This window comes from Bacillus rossius, chromosome 2 (genome assembly GCF_032445375.1).
Source record: "Bacillus rossius redtenbacheri isolate Brsri chromosome 2, Brsri_v3, whole genome shotgun sequence".
NCBI classification, from domain to species: domain Eukaryota; kingdom Metazoa; phylum Arthropoda; class Insecta; order Phasmatodea; family Bacillidae; genus Bacillus; species Bacillus rossius.
The window spans coordinates 106,490,281-106,514,986 of record NC_086331.1 but is presented as its reverse complement, the minus strand read 5'-3'; the positions used below and the strand labels follow the sequence as shown (position 1 = coordinate 106,514,986).

Genomic DNA, 24,706 nt, shown 5'->3' with positions numbered 1-24,706 from the left:
ATGTTACAATGTGTTTTATGTACTTTTAGCCCTGTCCAAATGTCTTCATATACTTCAGTTATTACAACATTTAGAAATGTACACATTTTGTTGGTTCTGCCCTGTTTATGCCAAAAGATAGAGTTTATTTACTGCCTTATTTAGTACCTACCACATGTTTTGATGATTCAGCAGCAAGTTATTTTAATTTTTTGGTTTAATTTAAGAATGGATATGATCTTATATATATTTTGGAGATAGTTTCTGAAACCCAAAACTGTTTGTAAAAACATCAGTAATTCTGAAGAAAAGCCTTGTTTCATAAGGGGGGGGGGGGGCCCCCTTGAAAGATTTTTTCTTAGTTTCCTGGCATTTTTTCAAGTCATTCTGCAAGATGGTATTTTGATACTTCCAGTAGTTTATCATTTTATCAAATGGTTAAGTTAGGTCTAACTATAATAACATGAGTTTGTAAAATGGATTGATTGATATAGGTTAGGGACATTTAAAATACTGTAAAATCATTGGGAATTACCAAACTAGTATGGATTCTAGCAAACTATCTTGTGAAATCTTTTTTGTGCGTTAAAATTGATGACTTAAAAAATTTAAATCAGGTATTGAAAACTCTTTTAAATGACTCAAGAATGAAAATTTGTGATCTTAAAAACAAAATAATCCAAGTAAAGCAAGGCCTGAATTAACATAACGATAACCAAAAATCTTAGTCAAGCGGCAAGAGGTACAGGACAGAAGAAAAATGTGCACGCAGCCAGGAATGTTTTTGCGTCAGAGATGTCATCGGGTAACCAGTCGGCTGACCTACTTAAAACCCAGCAGATTTCTTGTGTTATCAGCAACTCCACTAAGGCCGATAGTCAGGGCTACACTGTACACTGTTGTAAGATATTCACATAAGCCAAAAACCAACAGGAATATGGAATCTTCATTCGCAGCAAATGAAAAGCAGGAAAAGAACAATCTAAAAAGAAATCTCACATGAAAGTTGGCATCAGAAATATAGCTACACTAAAATCCATAGTCAGACCTGCAATCAAAAGAACCATAGCCCTTTTCATAACTCGCTTTGATCCATCAGTTTATGAACAAGAAATTGTGGATTACATCAGCAGGTTGTTAAGCTCAGATCCAAATATAACACCTATGCATCTTTTCATGTTTTGGTTCTGGAAGATGACTTCGTTAGGATAAACAATATGGTTTTCTGGGCAAATGGTTGTCTGATCGGTCCTTTTATGGAAAACTGTATCCTGATCAAATTTTAAACAACATGGACTCCACCTCTGAATTTCATGATCAAACTAGCAAGTCTAATTCAAATCACATGAACAAAACTTCTACAATTCGGAGCCTGGAAGGGGGCAATAATGCTCTTAGCCTGGAATGTTAGTGTCGTCAGTCTCATTTTAATTTGATATGCTATATCAAAATGTTAGAGAACTTAGAACCAAAGCGTATGAATAATAACTTAAAAGTATCTGATCTTGACATAATTTGCCTCATAGAAACATGGTTTAACAACTTAGGTATAAATTCACGTTACTTCGACAACTACTATATTTTTAGATCCTACAGAGATCCTACATTAACAGTGAGGGAAAGTGGAGGTGGTTACTTAATTGCAATTTTTTAAAAAAAGTTGTTAAAACTGTTTTACCTAATAATACATATGATTATCCAGGAATTGCAGCTGTCTGGGTTGAAATTAAAATAACCCAAACTGAATCTTTAATGCTAGGGAACATATATATTCCCCCCAATAATTCGATAGCAACTTATGTAGCTTACATTGAAAATCTCAAAGAAATGTTGGCAAATGGTCAAGAAAATGTGTTAATTATGGGTGATTTTAATGTGCCCGGTGTTGACTGGTCCCATCTACATACTTCGGACATAATTCATACAGGTATGTATCTGAAACAAAGCTCAGGCTTGGATTAGCTTCATAGCTGGTTTGGGTTCCTCCTAAATTAACCTCACTCTGGCCTCCAATCACCTTTTGGATCTATGTTTCTCTAATTTACAAGAGTGTGAAGTCACCAAAGCTGACTATCCCTTAGCCAAAGAAGATCCACTGCATCCTACACTTTGTGAATAGCAAACTTGATGTACTTTCCAAGAAGATAAAATTTTCTTGTCCTGCAGAATCAATTGAAATGGTGATTTTTTAAGCTTATACAACGCAATTAAAGAACATGACTGGTCGTATATCAATAAATTTAGTGATGTAAATAGTATATGCATACTATAACATAAAATATTAGGGTTACTGAACATTTGTCATTCAAAAATTTAGCTTTATGATGTTTTTAATTTAGAGGGAATAATGACACCACAGCATGCTTAAATTTAAGTTTGTCAGTCAGTTGCTTAAATTGTAATAAAAACTAATGAGAGGTTTTCGTTTAAAAATTTTTTAGACTGTAGAACTTTTACAAATATTAATTTGTTTTAATTTGTCATGTGCATTCTTTAAACTATTTTTAGGAAACATTTGCTGGTCTATTTATATTACTTTTGAAGTGTACTGTTTATTTGTTAGGTTTTTGTCATGTTGATGTGTTTGTGCTCAGGCCATGCTTGTGGAGGCGGCCGCCGCAGATCCAAGAAGAACAGTTGCAATCGTGATGGTGTGAGTGTGAGTGCGAGGCAGCGAGAAGGAGGTTCACTTCCAAGCAATGTGAATGTTGGAGGCGTGCATGGCAGTGGACTTCTGACACTCACTGGTTTGGAACTCACGCCAAGGTCTTATCTCCATCCAGATGAGTCAAAAACTTGTTGCTCAAAAACGGCAATGTCAATTAAACGTAAAGATAAAACTAACCATTGCTCTTTACACCTTCCTAATGATGATCTTAGTGCATCAGTCCAAACGACCACGTCTCCATTAGGAGATGATGTTGCTTGTCATTCATTGTCGAAAAATGATATTATGGTGATAGAGTTAGGAGACTTTAGTGTTTCTGATGATAGCAATAGAAATGTTCCTGAACAAAGTGGTGTTAGTAACCATTATAATGAGATAGGCAAGGATGGTGAACTGCAAATGAACCAAGAGAAGGAACTAAGTGGTGATATAATGGGTGATGACATCTGTTGTACCAGTGGAAAATTGGGGGATGATGAAAGTGTGGAAACAGAAGTGATTAAAAACCATGATGCAAGAATGCAGGTTAATTACACGACACTTGCAACTCTAGAAGTGAGTAATGATAGACTTCAAGAATGTAACGGAGATGTGGACAGCTCTATAAGGTTTCCTTTTCCTCAGGTAAGAAATTTTAATTTCATTACTATTTTTTTATTACTTGATTTGCAAAGCATAGATCCTAGCTTGTATAATATAAAAATGTTACTGCTTACGTGATTTCTATAAGTTTATTGGTGGTGTTTGCAAAATATTTTGAGTCCTTAAACTTATCATAAGTATATGTCATGCATTAGCCAAACTGCAGTCAAGTGGTTAGCATATGTATTCATACTAAAAAAAGACACCAGTGCTAATGCATTTGGCATGCTTCCTTCCGCCACACAACAAAACTGCGCTCGACATTACTGAACACATGAACAGCCAGCGTGTTCTCATTCTCAAAATACCATTATGAAAGCATTTTCGTTATGTAGGCTGAATATTACAGGAAGGCAAACAATCAAAATATCAGCACCCAGTTGGAGCTCATCAAGTTAAGTCGTCACAGCTGGAAGAACGTCTGCCTCAAAGTGATGTGTGTACCTGTGGGCATGGTGAGGGATAATGCATACAGCCACTCCCTGCCTGCCAGCTGTGTGCTGCGGGGTACTACAGTGCTCACAAATAGAAATGCATCATGTGACACTTTAAAGAAACCCATCAGTTACTTCACTGCTTATTTCCTTAATTTTTAAAACTTTCTAAACAAAATTTTTAATGGTTCTTAATAAAAATGTGATGTTACTTCGAAAAGGGTCATTATAAGATTTTAAGTTGAATGTACATGGCTGTAATATATCACTAGTGGTAATTGTTTACCATATTCCTGTTATAAAATTGACGTCAACCGGGCCAGCGCCCCAGAAGCCTTGCCAGCCTCCGCCACTTTTCCCCTCCCCCCCCGTTCCACTTCTCGCACTGGCAGTCGCACCGTCACGAGTACGTAGTCATGTGTTTGAATAGCGCGCCACGAACTACCTCAAGAGGGCGCTGTAGCGGCAGTGCGACGTTCCCCTAAATTTTAATAATATTGTAAAACTTTTTATTTTTTCCCCATTTATTTGTGTTGCCACTGACGGGCGGGGAGGGGGGGCTTTTGTTTTGTTTAGCATGTAAGTTTTAGTGTGTAAGATAAAGACGTTGCTGGGCGGACCCGAACGTGAACGAAGTCGGCATGTATTTAAATATAAGAAATTAATAACTGTATGTAAAATAATAGTATAGCCGTGGGAGAGCGTGCCTTTTTTTAAGAAGTGTTTTTGTAATTCCTTATGTAAGATTGCAAGGCACGTAATCGGAAGGGCGTAACGGTGATCTGGCAAGGTGTGTTGTTCCGAGGGTGCCCTTCGCTCGGGCAGTTCTCCGCCGCCAACGACCGAGGTAAGTCGCTGCCTTCCGCACCCAGGGACTTGCCTCGGTCGAGGGACTGTTTATTTAAATAATTTTTTGACTCTTAATGAGACTTTTTAACGCTTCTTAAGTAATCGCTTGTGCGGCAAAGTGCGTGGGCCTTATTCCCATGATCCGATTAAGTGCCTTGGGTTGTTACAGCACTGCGCTCTGATTACCATTTTTGTTACAGCATTGTTCATTAATCAAAACAAAGCAGATAAAAAGTTAATCACGCTAAATACTACCATTTTTTGTTACTTTGTGGCAGTGTAGGTAAATCAGATTAAATACATAAATAATACCATTAACATTATACACTGCTGTAACGGTGGATCTTTTAGTTTCACAAGGACATGAGGAATGAACAGAAACAAGGTGTAATTTCGTCTGAATATAATTACTCTATATTTATTTAAGGAAACTTATAACAGATATTAAAATGTGTTAAAATACAATTTCAATTACATAATTAAAGAGCTCTCGGATATGTTAAAATAATATGGGCCGGCCCTAAATTAGATTATAAAAAGTTTCATTAAAAATAAATAAACCAATAAAAAAAATAAACCATCCCAGTGTCAGTTCTTAAAGTCCAGAACGAAAGTTTTATATAATTCTTATTTCTTCGAACGTAGTAATTTAAAGATTGTTGAAAAAAGGTTCATAAATACTGTAGCACCGGAGTTCGGTGGTTCGCTGCCCGGAGTTCAGTAGTCAACATGGTGCAAGGGCGCCTGTTTGTTGAAGAGGAAGAGTGTGAAAATGCTAAGTCTGCATCCGGCTCGTGGACCCTGTCTGTGAACAGTCAGAGTCAAACATGATATCAGAACTAGTACACAGACAGTTAGCAAACTGGGCAGAAAATGCCCGCAAAAAGATAAGGGAGGTCGGGGAATAAAGCTGATAGTAACTCACCAGACAGGGAAGTTGCCGTCTAGCTTCTGAAGCGTAGCAAGTCCGGATCTGAAGATCGCGGATACGCGGCAGGCGCGGACGTTTCCATCATTTCAAAAAAATTACTTTAAAAAAAAATAACTACCATACTGTGTACTGTACAGACGGGCTAAACTACTTAAAGAAATAATAGGGATAGCATCCCTTGTCTAATCGACTACATAGTCGGTTACAGCCGGACAGAAGGTTAGTGGTGCGTCTCGCCGTTAACCTAAAACAGTCCGTCTGGAATCGCAACGCGAAGTGTCCGCGGAAGGGCCGCATCTCGTAATTAAAAGGTAATGCTCAAACAAAAGTTGGTGGGGGGGAGACTGGGATGTCCGGACCAAAAGGTTCTGAAGTTCTCCGTGTGGGAATCACAAAAAACTCTTAACTTCGATATCTCAAAGTTGGTAGCACTGGCCGATTTTAGCACTACCTGTTGAGGGGTGTCTGAAACAAAAAAGGGATAGACTAGCCCGAGACATTTGCACCAGTCTGGGGCTAATGACGCAGTCGGTGCTGCTCTCAGGCGGCCTACAGGGGAAAGAAAGAGGAAGGTTGGCAATGTCGCCACCAGATGTCACGGGTGTTAGCTCCACTCGCTGGCGACAAGAGAAGAAGTTACTATTTCTGCCGCTAGATGTCGTGTGTGGTCCATCTTTGCACATATTTTTTCTGTGGCAAATCGTCCTTGAAGTCCGGCACTGCCTGGCGGGTTCACGTCAGGGCAATGATCCTGAGCTAAATTCTGAAAACCAAAAGGGTGGGGGACTGGGAGGTGAGGGTGGACAAAAAAGGCAACAAGGCTGGGAAAGAGTGTCCTAACGTGACTTTCTAGGAGTGAACCTAAGATGTATGCGTGACGGGAATGGCTGTTCTAAGCTCATCTCTGAGAAAGGTTAACAACTCGTCCAGAGCTGTTGTGCGCAAATTTAGTCATGCAGGGAAATAATGTTACAGGCCGGGAACGTGACTGCAAACGCGAGAAATGTCAACCGGGCTGCTAATGACGTCTTAGACTTGCAAAAGATCAGATTGGTCCCTGAGAAAAGGTGCCTCGGGCCACTGCAGCAAAGTTTAACTAAGTAGAGTACACCAGCCTAACAAAATGTAAATCACCCAATTGTAACCAAATTATATAAAAAATAAAATTTCCAAAAAATTATTTAAAATTATAATAAAAATTTAAAAAAACGTGTCGAAATACCTAATTTCCGGCACAGGGTCTTGGAACCCTATCCTCATGAAGCCGTGTGTGGGAGTACACGCACGCATTAAACACCTTAAGTATAACTGTCTTCTTGTATTTTTTCTGCACCGACCACGTGGCGACCTGTACCTCGTGAGCAGGCGTGTGGGACGCCTGGAGAGCCCACTGTTAATTGGTATAGCATAAGCGTGCCCGACGCTGAGAGTGGGCCAGGTCTGAGTGTATTACGGGAGATAACTGAGGGTCCAGTCTTGCCTCACACGGGCGACGTCACGCCCTGAGGCGGATGATAGCTGGGTCCACGTGCCCTTCCACGTGGTGGCGCCCATTACCAATCGACACCGTAGCTGTTTGGTCATACGAAAAAATGGACTGTATTACACCGATGACCAACATCACATGTACGGCAAAACAGATTGGTACCGAGTGTACCCGAAACGACGTCTTACCGGCCAGACTCCATGATGACGACTGGTTACATCCGCCTGCCGCCAGGGACACCAACTGTAGAAACTTGGTAGCCGGATGTGTTGCCAACTCACACAGTGAATGCAGTGAGGGCGGGAGATTTAAAACACAGGAAATGTCCTCGTCTACGCACTAGTGTGAATCAATAGCTAGGAAGTCTTAAGTATAGTTTTCTTGCAGAGCACCATACCGCACTGAACCATAAAAGTCACACACTGAATTTCATTAATTACATATATACACGATCAAACATTTCCGCCCACCTTGAAATAATCCATTTCAACACATGTATGGGAGTGGGCACAATTTTACCAATGCACGCTTGATTGGCCCGCTAGACGTGCGCACAGTAGCGACTCTCACCACTCCGTCCCTTCCAGGGTGCAGTTCCGTGACACGCCCCAGACGCCACTGAAGGGGTGGGAGTCTTTCTTCTTTAAGCAGTACGAGCTGGTCGAGAGCAGGACCATTTCCCGGCTCATGCCACTTCTGACGTTGCTGCAGGGTATGGAGGTAGTCACGATGCCAACGATGCCACAAGTCCTGCTGGAGACGCTCGACTAGTTGCCATCTCTGTAGACGATTAAGTGGAACATCTCTCAGATCAGGTTCAGGTAAGGCAACTAAAGGCTCCAAAGTAAGAAAATGGCCAGGGGTTAGCGCATTAAGGTCGTTAGGATCGCTACTCACAGGGCACAATGGTCTCGAATTGAGGGTGGCTTCGATCTGTACTAAGACAGTGTACATCTCTTCAAAAGTCAGTACCTGTTCCCCAATCACTCGTCGTAAATGTGTCTTGAAGGATTTAACTCCAGCCTCCCAGAGACCTCCAAAGTGAGGAGCCGCAGGGGGATTGAAGTGCCAGCGAACACCGAACTGGGACATAGAGTTTGCAACGGTTTGTTGGTGTGCAGCAGAAGACAACAGTTCGGCCAATTCTTTCAGATGATTATTAGCACCGACAAAATTGGTACCACAGTCAGAGTAAATGTCTGAGGATCTACCTCGCCTGGCTATGAACCTGCGATATGCTGCCAGGAAGACATCAGTGGAAAGATCTGAGGCCAACTCTATATGCACCGCCTTTGTTGCACAACATACGAATATACAAAGAAAAGCCTTAACCACAGGTGCCCGCCGGACTTTAGCCGCTTTGATCAAAACGGGACCAGCATAATCCACCCCGGTATGAGCGAATGGCTTGACTTGTTGTACCCTCATAGCAGGAAGATTACCCATAGGGGGTTGCCAAGTTGCCGGTCTCTGTCTGAAGCAACGGAAACAGTGGCGCAGGCGACGAGTGATGGCATCCTTGTCTCCGAGAATCCAAAATTGTTCCCTGAGGATGCCTCTAAGCGTCTGCACACCAGGATGGTTATTCTTTTCGTGGTAGTGGGTAATAAGGAGGTCAGTCAACGCACTAGACTTGGGCAACAACACAGGATGCTTTTGCTCAAAGGGAAGCTTTGATTCAGACAGCCGGCCGCCCACCCTTATCAGCCCATGCTCATCAAGGAAGGGGGCCAACTTTCGAAGCTGAGGACTAGGGCGACGCTGTTTCTTGAGAGCCATGATATCATTACTAAAGAAACTTGCCTGAACAAACAATAACCAAAATTCCAATGCCTTGTTCATGTCCTTTGGGGTAAACTCATCAACGATCCGGCTCTGTCTGGAGGTGCGACAGTTGAATACGAAACGAAAGATGAATGAAGTGATTCTCAACAGCTTGATCAACCGACTGACACGGAGCAGCAAATAAGAAATTGACAGACCTGAAGCAACAGTAGTGAAGGTCACAGACTTCTGTTCCAGCAGGACTGGATCCACTTCAGTAGCACCTGGAGAGCTTGAAGGCCAGTGGTGAACAGACTCTTTCAGCCACACCGGGCCTGTCCACCACAAGTGATGTTCCAGAAGCTGCGCTGGTAGTAGACCTCGTGAAGCACAGTCTGCTGGATTTTCCGCTGACGGTACATGCCTCCACCAGGCAGCATCAGTGAGGTTCTGAAGTTCGCTCACTCGATTCGCTACAAAAGTTTTCAAATTGTGAGGAGATGACCTTACCCATGCCAACACTACCTGCGAATCAGTCCAGGCTGTCACCGAGGACACAGTGATGTTTTCTGTATAACTCTGAGTGATATGGCTGAGTAACCGGGCAAGGAGTAGGGCACCACACAGTTCCAATCTTGGGAGTGACTGAACCTTTAGAGGTGCTACCTTTGACTTCGCCATCAACAGATGGATCTTAACTTCATCAGGGCCAAGAACACGCAGGTAGACGACTGCTGCGTAGCCAAGCTCAGAGCTGTCTGAAAAACCATGCAACTCGTAACGGCAACAGTTTGACCCTCTTATACATCTGGGAATCATTATGGATGACAACAGGGGTAGATCCTTGTGAAATAGGTTCCAGCGATGTGCCAGATCTTCAGGAAGATCACTATCCCAGTCAACAGTTTTCAACCACAGGACTTGCAGCAGATGCTTAGCTACCATTAACAGCGGACTAAGCCAGCCAAGAGGATCAAAGATTTTTGCAACTGTAGACAATATGGTGCGTTTGGTGGCACGAATGGAGCTACTCTTAATCTTGTACACAAACATGTCAGAGACTGGGTTCCACTGAAGCCCTAACACCTTTACAGCCAACTGACTATCCGGGTCAAGACAAAACAACTGTGGCACTTCCAAATCTTCAGCTGGCAACCAGTCAAGTAAAGCTGGGTGATTACTCAAAAACTTTCGCAGTCTGAACCCACCTCGTTCAAGGCATGAAATCAATTCGCGCTGGATTTCCAATGCAGAGCTGACAGACTGTGAGCCTGTCACGATGTCATCAACATAGATGTCTGCCTGCAAAACTTTAGACGCCAAAGGAAATGCCACAGATTCATCACAAGCTAGTTGTTTCAACGTGCGAAGGGCCAAGTAAGGAGCTGCAGACACACCAAACGTTACTGTCTTCAGCCAATAATCTTCAATAGGGTCTGTGTCAGCAAATCTCCACACAATACGCTGGTACTCTTGATGCTCAATACAAACACCGATTTGGCGGTACATCTGTTTTATGTCTGCTGTAAAGGCAACCATGTGCAGTCGGAAGTTGGACAAAATTTCAACAATATCACGTTGCAACTTTGGGCCAGTCAGCAAGTTGTCGTTCAGGGATAATCCATTGGACGTTTTTGCAGACGCATCAAAGACTACACGTAATTTGGTTGTTGAGCTCTCTGGTTTTACGACAGAGTGATGCGGTATGTAGTATGCCTGTTTCGAATGCACCTGTTCGGGGGGAATCTTTTCCATATGCCCAGCTGTCAGATAATCCGTCATGAACTCAAAATACATGCTCCGCAGTTGAGGGTCTCCTCTGAGACGTCTTTCGAGCCCAATCAAACGACGAACCGCTTGAGAACGAGAGGTACCTAATTCCGGCTGCGAGGCACGAAATGGCAGACACACAGTATAACGACCCTCGCCATTCCGGGTATGGCTGTCAACGAATGTCCTTTCACAGATGTCATCATCAGGAGAACAATGCCTTGTGGCCGGAAATTCTTCCAACTCCCAGAATCTTCTCATGGTGTCCTCTAACGGAGGGAATGATGTGAAAAGTGAAACACAAAATGACTTAGAGCACTGAGGTGGCTCAGAGGGCACCCTTCCCATTAAAACCCAACCGAATACAGAGTCAAGAGCCATAGGTGGGCCACTGAGCTTGCCTCCAGTGAGCAGTTGGGGAAAAAGGTCAGCGCCGATGAGCAAATCGACAGGGCCAGGTGTGTCAAACGTAGGATCTGCAAGTTTCAGGTTAGACACTGCCCTGCTAACTTCAGGTGACAACTTTACACAAGGCAGATCCGCAGTTATCCGAGGCAAGACGAAGACATCCAAGGCATATTGAGGCCCAACCCCACCAACAGGAGCAATAACAATGGAGGCAAAGGCTCGAGCGATATTGACAGGTGTGCTTGACAAGCCAGTGACTGGGAGGTGCGCCTTAATACGAGGTAAACGTAGCCTCTGCATGCACTTCTCTGAAATGAAACTAGCTTGGCTAGCGGAATCCAACAGGGCCCTAACTGTACATGCATTCCCTGCAGAGTCCAAAACCGCAACTTGAACTGTTGATAGCAGAATGGTGTGTTCTGAGTTAGTAACTGCTGACATAACTGTTGGAAGAGTAGACACACACTGATCTGGTGATGAGGTGGCCGACACGTCATTTTTGTCAGAACAAGTCTTCTGTACAAAGTGTAACAGGGTATGATGTTTCTTACCACAAGTGCGACATGATGTAGATGGGCAGTTTTTTGACTGGTGAGACTTTCCTAGACAGTTCAAACACAATCTATGTTTCTTTACTATTTCAAAGCGATCACTGGGAGTCATACATCCGAACTCAGGACACTGGTGCAAGGTATGTGATGAGTTGCACAAACAACACTGTGATATATATGAATTGACAACAAAGCTGGATGAATTATGATTCTTAGGCATAGAAGAGGACTGCGGCCTTTGGTTCAGTAACTGTGGCCGCACAGGCTTGGAGCGAGACGAACCAACCAACTCCTGGGCCCTACAGTGTTTTTCAAGGAATGCTTCAAAATTTTCAAGTTTAGGAAACTCATGGCTCAAACTAAGTTCCCACTCTCCTTGCAACTTGGGATCCAACCGCCTTGACAGTATCGGTAAAAGGATCATGTCCCAATGCTCCACTGGAGCTCCCAGTGCCTTCAAAGCAGCAAGGTTTTCTGAGATGACATTAAGTAGCTGGCGAAGTGACTTGGGGGTTTCGACAGATGCTGAAGGTGCATTAAACAGGGCCTCTACATGAGCGGACACAATCAACCTTTTGTTATCATATCTCTTTACAAGCAAGTCCCATGCAACTTCGAAGTTTGCTTCTGACAATTCTAAAGGCTGAATTATGCCAAGAGGTTCACCAGAGACAGCACCCTTTAAATATGCCAACCTTTCAACAGAGGACAACCGAGAGTTCTCCGTGACAAGTTTCATAAATAAATTTGCAAAATTAGGCCACTTCTGGAGAGTACCATCAAAATGAGGAAGATGAATCTTCGGCAAAGCAACATTCAACTTACGGCCATTTGAAGTCTCGCTAGCGGAGGTCTCCAGCAGGTCTGGTTTACTGTCCACAGCGTCTACAGCGGCCATCACACTGTAGTATTGCTCTTCAAACGTCATCATACGCTGCAGGTGCAGTTCTGCATTATAATCCTCGAGGTCAGCCGATGCTGCTTCCACTGTGATGTAGTCTGCATCATACGACATTTTCACGGCAGGCAAATCACGGACGGTAGCTAACAATAACTTCACCTTTGAAACATCACTTGCCGCGGCAATTGAGAGATCGCTTGCACGTTTCATACGACCTTCTGCGAGACGTAACCGCAATGCTGCCGCCTGAGCACCAGCCATAATTGAGGTTAAGTACAGTAAACCAATCCACGAGGCAATAAATCGGCGAAAATCTACTAGGCAATGTTTAACAAGATGTCCGCGAATGCGAACATCATTTCGAAAACACGTGCTCACTCGCGCACTTTGTTAGGTTAATTCATTCACGAGACACGCACCGGCAAATTATTAGCCTCACTAACACAGCATAACAGAGAATCTGAACGGTAGACGGCGTGGAATACCAAACAACTTTACACGAAGCGGAATTTAACGAAACAGCGGGCCGATAATACAAATAAATGCCCGCGTGGCAAACGATAAAACGCACCACAATAACTTGCGCACGATACGAAAAACACTGGAAATATCCGGCCCGGAGGACCAAAATGTTTGGTCATACGAAAAAATGGACTGTATTACACCGATGACCAACATCACATGTACGGCAAAACAGATTGGTACCGAGTGTACCCGAAACGACGTCTTACCGGCCAGACTCCATGATGACGACTGGTTACATCCGCCTGCCGCCAGGGACACCAACTGTAGAAACTTGGTAGCCGGATGTGTTGCCAACTCACACAGTGAATGCAGTGAGGGCGGGAGATTTAAAACACAGGAAATGTCCTCGTCTACGCACTAGTGTGAATCAATAGCTAGGAAGTCTTAAGTATAGTTTTCTTGCAGAGCACCATACCGCACTGAACCATAAAAGTCACACACTGAATTTCATTAATTACATATATACACGATCAAACAGTAGCGATCCTCCCGAAACTTGAACCGCGACAAAATGTTAGTTTTAGTAATTTCTGAATGCCAGGATAAGAGGCCAGTGTGTCCTAAATAGGTGTATAGTGTTTTCTAATTAATTAGACGTACACAGAAAAAAACATAAAATAAACAATTATTATTAAAAAAAATTATGAAAATTTTAATTTGAAAGGCTGGTGCAGATGCCAAAGAACCAAAAAACCATCTCACTGATAATAGCTACAACTTTTAGTTTTATATATGTTTGTGTGTGTGTGATTGATTGATTGATTGGTTGACTTGTTTGTTGATTTATTGATTTGTTGATTGATTTGTTGATTGATTTATTGATTGATTTATTGTATGTATGTATATGCAACGAATGTTGTCTGGTCTAATTTTATGTTGGTCAGAAGGATGAAGTAAAAAATCTTGTATAATCCTAAGGTTAGTAATATCAGAATTAGCAGTTTCAGGATACGGTACCCACGGATCATTGCAACACAATAATGCATTCACAATGACCCAATAGGAGTGACGTGCTAATGTGGGGTACGTAAAGGACATTCTTGTGTTTTACATATTTTTTTTAATTGTAAACGAACTATCTCGACAGTAATAGTATATTGATTGAACTATTAAACTCACTAATACAATTTATTCACTGTCAACATTAAAATTTTAAATTCACATCATTAAGTTTGTAATATTATTTATTGTATCAAGGAGAAAACTTTTTTGCTATACTTTTTTTTAACATAACTCTTTTGAATTTTAAGTGCCAAACTACTTGTTTTACTGCTTCAAAATATATCTTTCATTGGTAAATCCTGAAGCTCTTGACTGAGTGCTGACTTGTGGAATGGCATAGTATAAACATTGACTGAACCAGGGGGTTAGACACTTTTAGCTTGTTTTTCCAGTTTCTATATGCTAAATCAATTAATGAACAAGTAAATAAAACTACGAGTCTCTGAATGATTGGAAATAATTTCGTGGACATAACGCTTTTGCAATGTACATGTTCAAGAAATTATTTTAAATTAATATTCTCCTTTGCAAGAATCATTCAAAGAAGGTTTGAAGTTTCTATATGTTACTTGTGTTTTGACATTAAGTATACCCGTCCCTCGAAGTAACACCCTAATTTGTTCCAGGAAACAAAGCACTAAACAAAACAGCGCTAATCAAATACGTTTTTTTCATGAGAGTGTATGGTGATCAAAATAATTTTTTTCCAACCATGTAAGTGTGCTTATTGACTACCATTTATTCAAGGCATTGCTCTCGTGAAAAACCAATTTTCATTTATAATTACATGTCTAATAAACACCTTTAAAGAACATTTCTATAAATGATTGAATTACATTATGAAATTAAACAACCTAAAATTAAATTACAGTGTAAAAAAAACCCACAGCCTGCATTGTTCATACAGCAGGGCTTGGGCATATTACCTATGAAGGTACTAACAATATTTCTCAGCTATTAAATAATTTTATTAATATTGGAGGTATGTGACAATTCTAATAATTTAAAAAAATCATCAACTTAATGGTTTCTTTTATTAAGAATGATTATTTAACCTATTAACGTAATTCCTTACTTTTGTTTACTAAATCAGGATGTCTCTAGGTGACATAAGTTCTGAAAGTCACGTAAAGGTAACAAAACTGAAGAGCTGGTCACAAGTCACAAAAAACCAGAAATAAATATGAAGCTTTTTATGTCATGAAACTTTAATATCCAGCAACCTTTTGCTAGCTTGCATTTAGTTTTTGACTCACTTCAGTTTATAGTTGCACATTAAATATTAATAACTACTTATATCATATGGAAATTATATCTGTAAAGGTTTCAGCATTCTAACCTAAATATTCGCATGTTCTGGCAAATAGAATTTTGTAATATATTTTTAGTTTGCTTATAACATCAGGCTGTCTTATAACTCAACAAGCTGAAAGCAGTTAATAGGCTAATTAATCACAGTTCTCAATCACAAAACCAAAATTCAAAATGTGTCAAGTTTTCAAGATACAAGCATTTGTTCAAAAGTTTTTTTAATCCCCAGATGAAATCATAAATAACCCTACTATAAGAGGAAAAATTTATTTTTGCAACTTATGCAGCAAAATTTTTATCGGGTAACTTTGACTATTCACACTGTAAAAATATTACTTTGCTATCTTTGCGAGTTATTGGCTTTAATTAGCCATATTTTCAAATATTTTTATGTTAGCAAAATAATTTTTTCTACAGTATGACTAGTCAAATTTACCCAATTAAAAATTGTTTAGTGAAAAAGTTATTGAAATACATATAATTTTTCCCTAAAAGTATAGCATGTTTGAGTTGATTTTTTGTTATCAATAGAAGGGTTATTTATGATTGTTTAGGAAACATTTTTGGAAACTATCCAATCATTTGATGTAGGGTGAGGATTTTAAAACTTAAAAAATACTGCCTATAACTCAAAACTGACACTTTTTTAATTTTGGTTTTTGATGGAAACCGTGACCTATCAAATGTTTTCAGCTTGATGTTGAGTTATGGGACATTCTGTACAAATGATCCTGTGTTATAAAAAAGTTCTAAGAAAATTTTATTAATAAATCCTGAAAAAGTCCTGAAATTTATTCATCAGATATTTGTAGACACTCTGTAAATGTATGTCTATGATGAATCACCAACCACATGACTTTCCACTAGCACAACCTGATATGCACAAGGTAAAGTAGCACTGATAGCTGCTGCTGACTTGCATGATGGCGTAATTTAATCATTGGCTGAACACAGGTGTTGGAGATGTTCTGCATAGTATAAAGCATTGTACTATGTTAATGAAAGAAGCAAATAGCTGTTAAGGAAAGGGTAAACTATTATTAATTTGTTGTATTCTGTTTAATGTGCCATTGCCATTGTGCATGCATGGTAATAAAAATTCATGTAGATGAAAAAGAATGCTTCTTAGAATCTATGACCGTGCTACTTTAAATCATGCCATAACTTATTGGCATTGTTACTTTAAATTTAAGCAATAGTATTACATTAAATTTTCTATCACACTTCGAACCATGGCAAAACAAAGAAGAAAAAACCCCCACAAAAGATGACAGCACAAAAATATTGAACCCAAAAAAATACAGCACAACAGTTGAAACGAGACAAAAACACGACAAAACGAAAAGACGAAACAAACAATAGATTTACAAAACAGAAGAGAACGAAAAAAAACCTCCACAAATGATGACAGCACAAAAATATTGAACCCAAAAAAATTCAGTTCAACAGTTGAAACGAGACAAAAACACGACAAAACGAAAAGACGAAACAAACACAATAGTTTTCCAAAACAGAAACAAGCGACGTTTCGGGAACTGCTATCTGCTCCCGTCCTCAGGCAAAGACGCACATGGTACGAGAACATAGGTGTGTGGGGGTTTTTTCGTTCTGTTAGTCCATTTTTCTTTGTTTTTCTTTGTTTGTTGACCATATTCCTGTTATGGAATATTATGTGGTGTATATATCCTGTTGAAAACAGCAATTTTTTGCTTAATTTGTGTTTTTGTCTTTTGGGTTTTTTGTAGTTTTCTTCTACAGACATACATGTGCTTAGCAATGGCGTATGTCCAAAAGCTTACATCAAGTCATGCACTCCAATTGCACAAATCTTTCAAAGATAACAACATAAGCGTGGCCTTCATGACAATTTGTGTGTCGTAATACTGCTAGTTTTGTCTCAAATACTTGAATACGATGCAATATGAGTGATCAAGCACGTACAGTTACCGGTAGCTGAATGGGCAGACGTTGCTTTTGTGAATTCCCTGCCACTGGCTAGACTGAGTTCATGGCCCGGTTTGTGGCCAGGTGAAAACGGTATAGCACGGCGGCATACGTGCGAACATAAAAACATTTGGTCCTTACACTTCATAGCCACAATTTAACTTGCCATAGGTGATGTTTGTACAACAGCCAATAGCATAGATCTGCACGCGCATCTCTTCCTCACTGGTTTGGCTAACTGTATCCCACGGCACATTTGTTGTTTACTGAAGTTGAAACAGACTTTGTGTCGTCATTACGACTTTGTTGGCTAAGAATTGTTTTGAGTAAATTAGCCCATTAATATTTTCAGTGATAACCTTATAAATGCTACCTATTTATAAGTATAGTGTAAGTTATGTATACATTTTAGGTGCAGGGGATTTGCCATCATCAGCCAACACTCTTAGAGAAACTTATGTCCCAAAAATTGGCCAGGCAAATAAGGAAGCAATAAGGCTATGAGGTTTTTTTTTTTTACACCGCCAATGGCATAATTTTTTCACAATTTTTTGGGGTCTCTACTGATTGCTTATTTTTACACCGATTTTTTGCACCACGTGCTTATTTTACACCACTTTTTTGCACCGCTTTTGTCATTTTTTTTACACCGAAATGAGCCAGTTTTATTTACCATTTTCTGGGGTCCCTACATATAGCTTGCCAAAAATCGTACTTAGGCTATACATTGATTTGAGACTAATTGTAATTATGCTAGTATTTAATTTTACAGTAGGTTTAAGATGTAGCAAGTAAGCTGCATGATATGTTAATTGGAGACAACAAACATTTTTTGCCATTTTTCATGCACAGAACATAACAATTCACTTGGATGTAAAAGAGTTATTTCCTGAAATCCTGTTTTGATTCACTGAAATATTTTTTCAAAGCCATGCAAATCAAAGCTATACTTCAAGGGGTGGGCATACAGGTTTTTGTCACTTTTATAGAAATGCTGATGCCCTTTGACAACATAGTTTAAAAGCTTGAATAGATTAAGTATATGTTGCTTTTTAAGGCAGATTTTCTATATTCAATGGAACATTTGAAATTAAAACGGCATTATAATTTCAGAAGAAAGATCTGCCATGTTCTGTATTGAAACCAGTTAAGGCAGTTACTTTCATATTTTTTTATAGCTTCTCACAGATATGCATAACTAGTATTTGTCTGACATTTAAAACTGACAAGTTGACAAGTATGTTGTCTTCACCACTGTAATATCTTTAAAACATAGTTGATTCCTGCAAGTTAATGGAATTTTTCATCAGAGTGTGCCATTGTTGTAGTGTGCATTCTTTGACCATTAATCAAAGTACTGCTGCATACTGCTTGAGCATGGTTTAAGTTATTACATAATCCAGTAATATTGTACAGAAACCACTCACCAACTATGGGGACTAGACTAATACAAAATGTCGGAATACATAAACATTAAGCCTGAACAATGCTACAAATAACAGGTTGTTAAGTTAGTCAAATTGAGAAACTGTGAAACTTGCGAAAACAAGGTTGCCTTCAGAGCCACTGACAGGAATACATCACATACAGGAAAAACTGTACAGAAAGAAATGGAGGCTAGAGGCAAATACAGGCTTAACAACTAAAGCCTAAAGCTTGGCTGTCGCGATGGCATTCAAACAACCCAAACAAACTTACGACACCAAAGAAAAACAGACTCTAGAAATCTGAACATAATTTATAACGGGTAAGCCAAAGATAAATCAAATGAAAGGCACTTGTTGCTTGTCCCAATCAACAAACTTCCTGCTTCAAGCGAGTTGGAGCACAAGAGATGAGGCACACTAAGTTATATGTTACCTAAACAAACTTAAGCTCGTAGGCATCACCTGGTTGTAGCTGTCTTCCTTGGCATACTGCCGGTGAGTGAAAGCCGAGCCGGGCCACAGAACTGAGAGCCCGCGCTCCAAACTTTACCAGGTATGCTGTCGTCGGCCGATCAAGAAAGGGAGAAAGGAGAGTAAGTCAGAGGGGGCAAACACTTCACAAGCTAGGAAGAGAAGAGAGGCACACTACCTGTAGAATTGGCAGGGACAAGTATGAAAAGTAGTAACACTGCTCAAGACAGTGAATTCTTGCTGCTCTGTTATAATTTTTGAATTTTGACATGCAGCATTTTGGAATATGTATAACAGCAAACCCATAGTTAAACAACTTGTTTACTAGTATCTGTTTTGCAATTAAAATGGTTTTTTTTTTTTCAATTTTTAATAACTTTGGGAAAATAGTCCAGATGTACCTACCATTGTGGTGTGTACAACATGCGTGATATTTCAACTAGTCGATACTCTGAGTGTGGGATTAATAGTAGACAGCTGCAGAAACATCATTTACAATGAGTATGGTCAAACAGTTCAATGCATCTTTAATGTTATAAGCATTAATGAATATGATAAATTAGGGTTAAGTGGTGTTGATATTCCCACACAGTTTTATTTCACGTAAGATAATTTATCCCATTTACCAAAACTCATGCTCATGATTAAGTTCAAAAATGGGTTTTGAGTGGAGAGGTGAAGGATATGTCGATCCCTCATTTCCGGAAGGTGAGAAGTCAGTTAGTTGTAAGCAAACTCATTTCTTCTTAATTACCTGACAGTTTTTGCCAAACTATTTTTGTTACATACATGTGAATTAAATAGGCTTGTATTCATAGTTCACAATAACATTTGTTTAGAATTATCTGAAATGTGAACATTTAAATGGAAAGAAGTTTTATCTGTTTTGTTTTTGTTGCTAACAACCCTGATAATGATTTCAGGGAGATAGAGATGATCGTGTCCAGTATGGAGTAGACGTGAACCCCCTGCAACTTACTACTTCGTACAACTCTGTGAAGTGTGTTTTGGGCTCCTCTAGCACATCATCTGCTTATGCTGCCAGCCCTAGCACTAGTACGAGTATTCGTGAACCCGACCGATCCATCAAAGGTTGGGAAATGCGTGCTTCTGTGATGTATTGTATGTATTATTTTCTTTTAAGTTATTAATATTCACTACCTTCTAATCCAAGCTCTTCCCTCATCAAAATGTTGAGATAAGTATTCATTATATCATTTTAATGAAATTAAAATTTGTTCGATTAACACCTGAGTAGTATATAGTTAAAATTTAGTTTGATTTGTACTAACTTGTAAAAATATTTTTTATGTAAAAACTTTGTTAGCCTTTTAGAGTGTACAGGCTATTTTTTACTTTTAAATAATAAAATTAATATAATTATTCTAACTATTACTTTGATAACAATTTATCACTAACATGCAACATTTCTGCAATATAACTTTTTTCTTCTTTTTATCGAATGATAACATATAATATCTATAAATTTGGTTTTATAGTATTATAGTACTTTTCATCCTTTTTCAAATGAGACCTTTTCAGCCTCATAGGATCAGCCATAAAAAGTTATGAACATTTATGGGAAAGGCTGCACAAAGGTAAACAATTCAGGAACGTCAACTTTGAAGAGTGGAAAGAAGGTTTAATATGAGTAATGTTATCATCAACCTGATTTTTGGAATTCTGGTGAAATTTCAAGTAATTGTGAGTTTCATGACTTAATATTAAATATTAATTTCACAACTAGATTTTTACTGAAAAATGCCTTTTTCACCTTATGCTAGAAATTGCAGCACTCACAAAATGTAGCCGTATACAATTTTCTGAACCCTCACAACAAGGCTTTTCATGCAAAATTACAAGAAAAAAATCAAGTCTGTTCTATTGGCGGACTTACCGACATGATAAAGTTATTGTATCTCCTGAGAAAGGACACATGCCAATTTTCAAAAGATTGTTTATTATGGTTATTGATTCTAATATAAAGTTGATGTTAGGTAATATAAATGGTTTAGTACATCTTCTTTGACTAATTGATCCATAGCGTTTTTAAATAACAAAACTGTAAATTAGTAAAACAGAGATACAATAAATTTTTTGTGGATTGAATAGAGTTGTATTGAGAAAGACCTATACTTGAAATAAAATTAAGACGACTTTTATTTCTATTTATGCTGTTTCTGTTTGTTTATTTACTAAAGCTATCATTATTCAACCGCATTTTTCATAATCCTGCATGCAAGATGAACTTACAATGTTTGGACCAGTCCACTTCCATTACGAACTCTTTGGTCTCACACAACCTGACTCAAAACGCGTTTGAGATAATACCATGTAACTTACAACTCGTTTGCGACTAAAACTCAAACATAGGGCCTCATTGCTGCTGCTGACTTGCAAGAATGTGTAAAATAAAAATTGGCTGAACACACACAGGCATCAGAAATATTTCTGCATAATATGAATCGTTCTACCATTTTAAATGGGCTCATAAAATAGGCTATGAAGGAAGTGATTAGTTATTAAATTAAGATAAACTATGGTTTTAATATTCATTAATTATTTTGTTCATTTGTGGTTAATTTTAACACTAGTAATGTTGCCTTTGGGGTGTGCTTGGAAATTAAAAATTAATGTAGATGAAAAGACCACTATACCAATCCCTCACTTAGCACTTCTTCAAATTGCAGGAATTCATTTAGCACAATGTTAATTTTACTGCACCAGTCTGGAATAGCACGTCTGTAAATTTTAGTTAGCACAAAATCGCCCCAGTCAAAAATAAATTTGGGCATGACACTACGAAGTATGCTTCAACTCTGTAAACAACAGATGTACCACAGCATACAGTTAGCTGTACGAGGGGGGGGGGGGGGGGGAGGAGAGATGCGCTTAGGTCTGACTATGCTATCTGCTGATGTACAATGCAGTTATTGGGTGTAAAGGACCAAAAGTTTTTACATCCGTTCGTATGCCGGCGGGCCGTACCGTTGTCGCCCGGCCAGAGACCGGGCCGTGATGAACTTCAGTTTATCCAATGGCAGGGAACTCGCATGCACAAACACAACGTCTGCCGGTAACTACGTACGCAAGCACCTGCAGTTGGAATCATATTGGAATCATGGCTTCCAAGTGAGCATAATGCATTGTGTTGGAGTATTTGAGACAAAACTAGAAGTATTACGGCATGCTGAATGTCATGAAGGCCACACTTAATATTGGCCTAACTTAATTTTAACCAAGTTAACTGTGCGCACAATCATATGTATAGTAAATAAGGACTCTTATCAAACATTTATATATCTAATGCCGTTGGTTGTACTTGCGGGAATATATTTGACATTAGATACCGGAACAGAAATGAATAGTAGATGATTCACTTGGAAAAGGTTGTTAAAAGAATGGTGTAATGAAAAAAAATCATGGCCTTACAGGATTGCTGTGAACCAAACGGTGATGCACGAATAAACACTTTAATTTTCATGTACAGAACTACGTATCTCCCGTTACGTGGTGTCGTATTTGTTATACAAAGTATCAATGGTAGGCTTATAAAGATAAATGGTGTGACATATTTATCATTGAGTGTTATTCTACGCATTTATATTACATACAGAATATTTCCCTACACATTTTGGAATACATTAAGTAAATTAACCTTGATATTTGTGGGGACTAATGCTTCAGAATATGTGATTATGAATAACACAAACATTTTTAGGAATGCATTAGTCATACTAAGTGAGGGATTGGTGTACTTGAAATCCATGACTGCACCACTTCAAATCATGTTGTAATGAATAGGCATTGTTACCTCAAAACAGCGCAAATTGAACATCATCATTACTTATCTGCGAGTGCATCCATGCACCCGATTACGCAGCCACCTCAATAAACTGCCTCTTAATCTGATAAGAATTGCATCATAGATCTATAAAATTTATTTTCTGAAGAAAGAAACTCACACTTAAAATTTTAATTTTAATTTTGCCTGAAACTTTTGCATTTAATTTATGTAGGTTAAGATTATGTTTGTAAAGTCGATAGTATTATTTTTATAGGGATTCTAACTAATAGTTTTCATTTGGTGCTAAGTAAATGTTTCAGTAACAAGGTCAGAGATTGTTTTTAATGTTATAAATATTTGTACAGTTGATGAAATGGCCAATGTTTTCCAGCTCTGCTGTGTGGCAAATGTTATAATACTCTGTGGTTTACATTTAAGTAGTTTTGAACTCAGTGGTGAAGGTATATGGACTAATTGGTATTGATAGATTTTAATAACTGTGGGTAAGTAGTACACACTATTGCTTTAGGAGCATGCAGTATAGTCACTCTCAGTTTAATTAATAATTTGTTTCTTTTTCTTTGTGCACTAAGTACAATGTAAATTGAGTGAGTATATGATGTGCACCTAGGACTTATGTGTTTTTAGTAGAGTAGGTGAGTTGTACCATTGTTTTCCATACTTGTTGTAGCATCAGTATTGTGGAAAATACAATTATTTGATATTTGTTGTATGTAGTAAAATGTAAGTTTTTGGGCTAGTTAGTATCAACACCAATAGAAAATTACTTTTGTGTTTAATTCAGGTAGTATATTTTGTTGATTAATGCTCATGAGAACAAGAATTTTAAATTTTTTTGTGGGCTATGAAACTTAAATGAGAAACATTTAAACTAAAAAAAAAAAAAAGAAACTATCTTAAAATGATGTGACCCTGACTGTAGCCATCTTTGCATCCTTGTTTCCATTTGAGTAATGTTTTATAAATATTTCCTTAATCGAAAACCCAATTGCATATTATTATTGTTACCTTTATACACCTAATGTTTCATAATACCCAGTTAGTTTGGAACCCATAAATCAGTAATGATGGAATTAATGTGTAATATTGTTTCACCTACACTTTTATCTGTTGTGGTAAGTGACCACAAGCTTCACATGTTTTGATACCTACTTTTCATAGTAATTAAATGTTTGAAAAATAATTTTCTTGTTCTCTCTAATACCAAATTTTTCCTCTTTTTAGTCAACGTTAAGATATGGTTTGCTAATATTTACCGTTGATATTGATAATTATAACTTGTGACTCCAATAAGATGTTGCTATTAACGCATAATCTAAATTATAACTATTATTTATTTTCAGGTACTGGCTCAGAACTTTACAGAAAGGCACCTTCAAGTGACACTACTAAAACTTCCATGATACATCCAAATGTCTATCCAACGCATCACTTAAGTGTATTATCCATCCCACCTAATCACACTTGGATTACATCTCTCGGACCAACTGGAGGTTTGCATTTTATAAATTTTGTATTCTTTGTAATATGTTTTTAAATTTGTATTTCAGCCTGTATTATATGCTTGGCAGAAAGTTTTCAGAATGTTATGTTATGAAAGTCAAAACTGTATCATTTGTTTTTGTATTATTACCTTTTTAAATGACAGTAACCTCTTGATTGGGACCTACCGATGCCCAGATAATTGAAATCCTGTTAAAAAAGAAAGCCTGGATAATCTATTTCACAATAAGGAGCCCTGGTATTTGGGTCACTTCTAAATTTATTTATCAGTTGAATTCTATGAGCACAAGTGAGGTTATGGTGTACTGTGCCTCAGCTTAATGGAATGTAAA

General features: G+C 38.6%; 1 protein-coding gene across 3 annotated transcripts in view; it reads left to right on the top strand.

The window, feature by feature from the left end:
* The window catches only part of LOC134529565 (uncharacterized), a 108,477-nt gene that overhangs the window by 35,865 nt on the left and 47,906 nt on the right, over positions 1–24,706 (top strand). For 2 of the 3 annotated variants that reach the window (XM_063363788.1, XM_063363786.1), the window contains 3 exons: positions 2,574–3,271; positions 19,987–20,185; positions 24,215–24,364. In XM_063363788.1, the coding sequence (XP_063219858.1) occupies positions 2,574–3,271; positions 19,987–20,185; positions 24,215–24,364 (1,047 nt within the window). The remainder of the gene's footprint in view (positions 1–2,573; positions 3,272–19,986; positions 20,186–24,214; positions 24,365–24,706) is intronic. The other variant, XM_063363787.1, reaches the window with a different exon arrangement.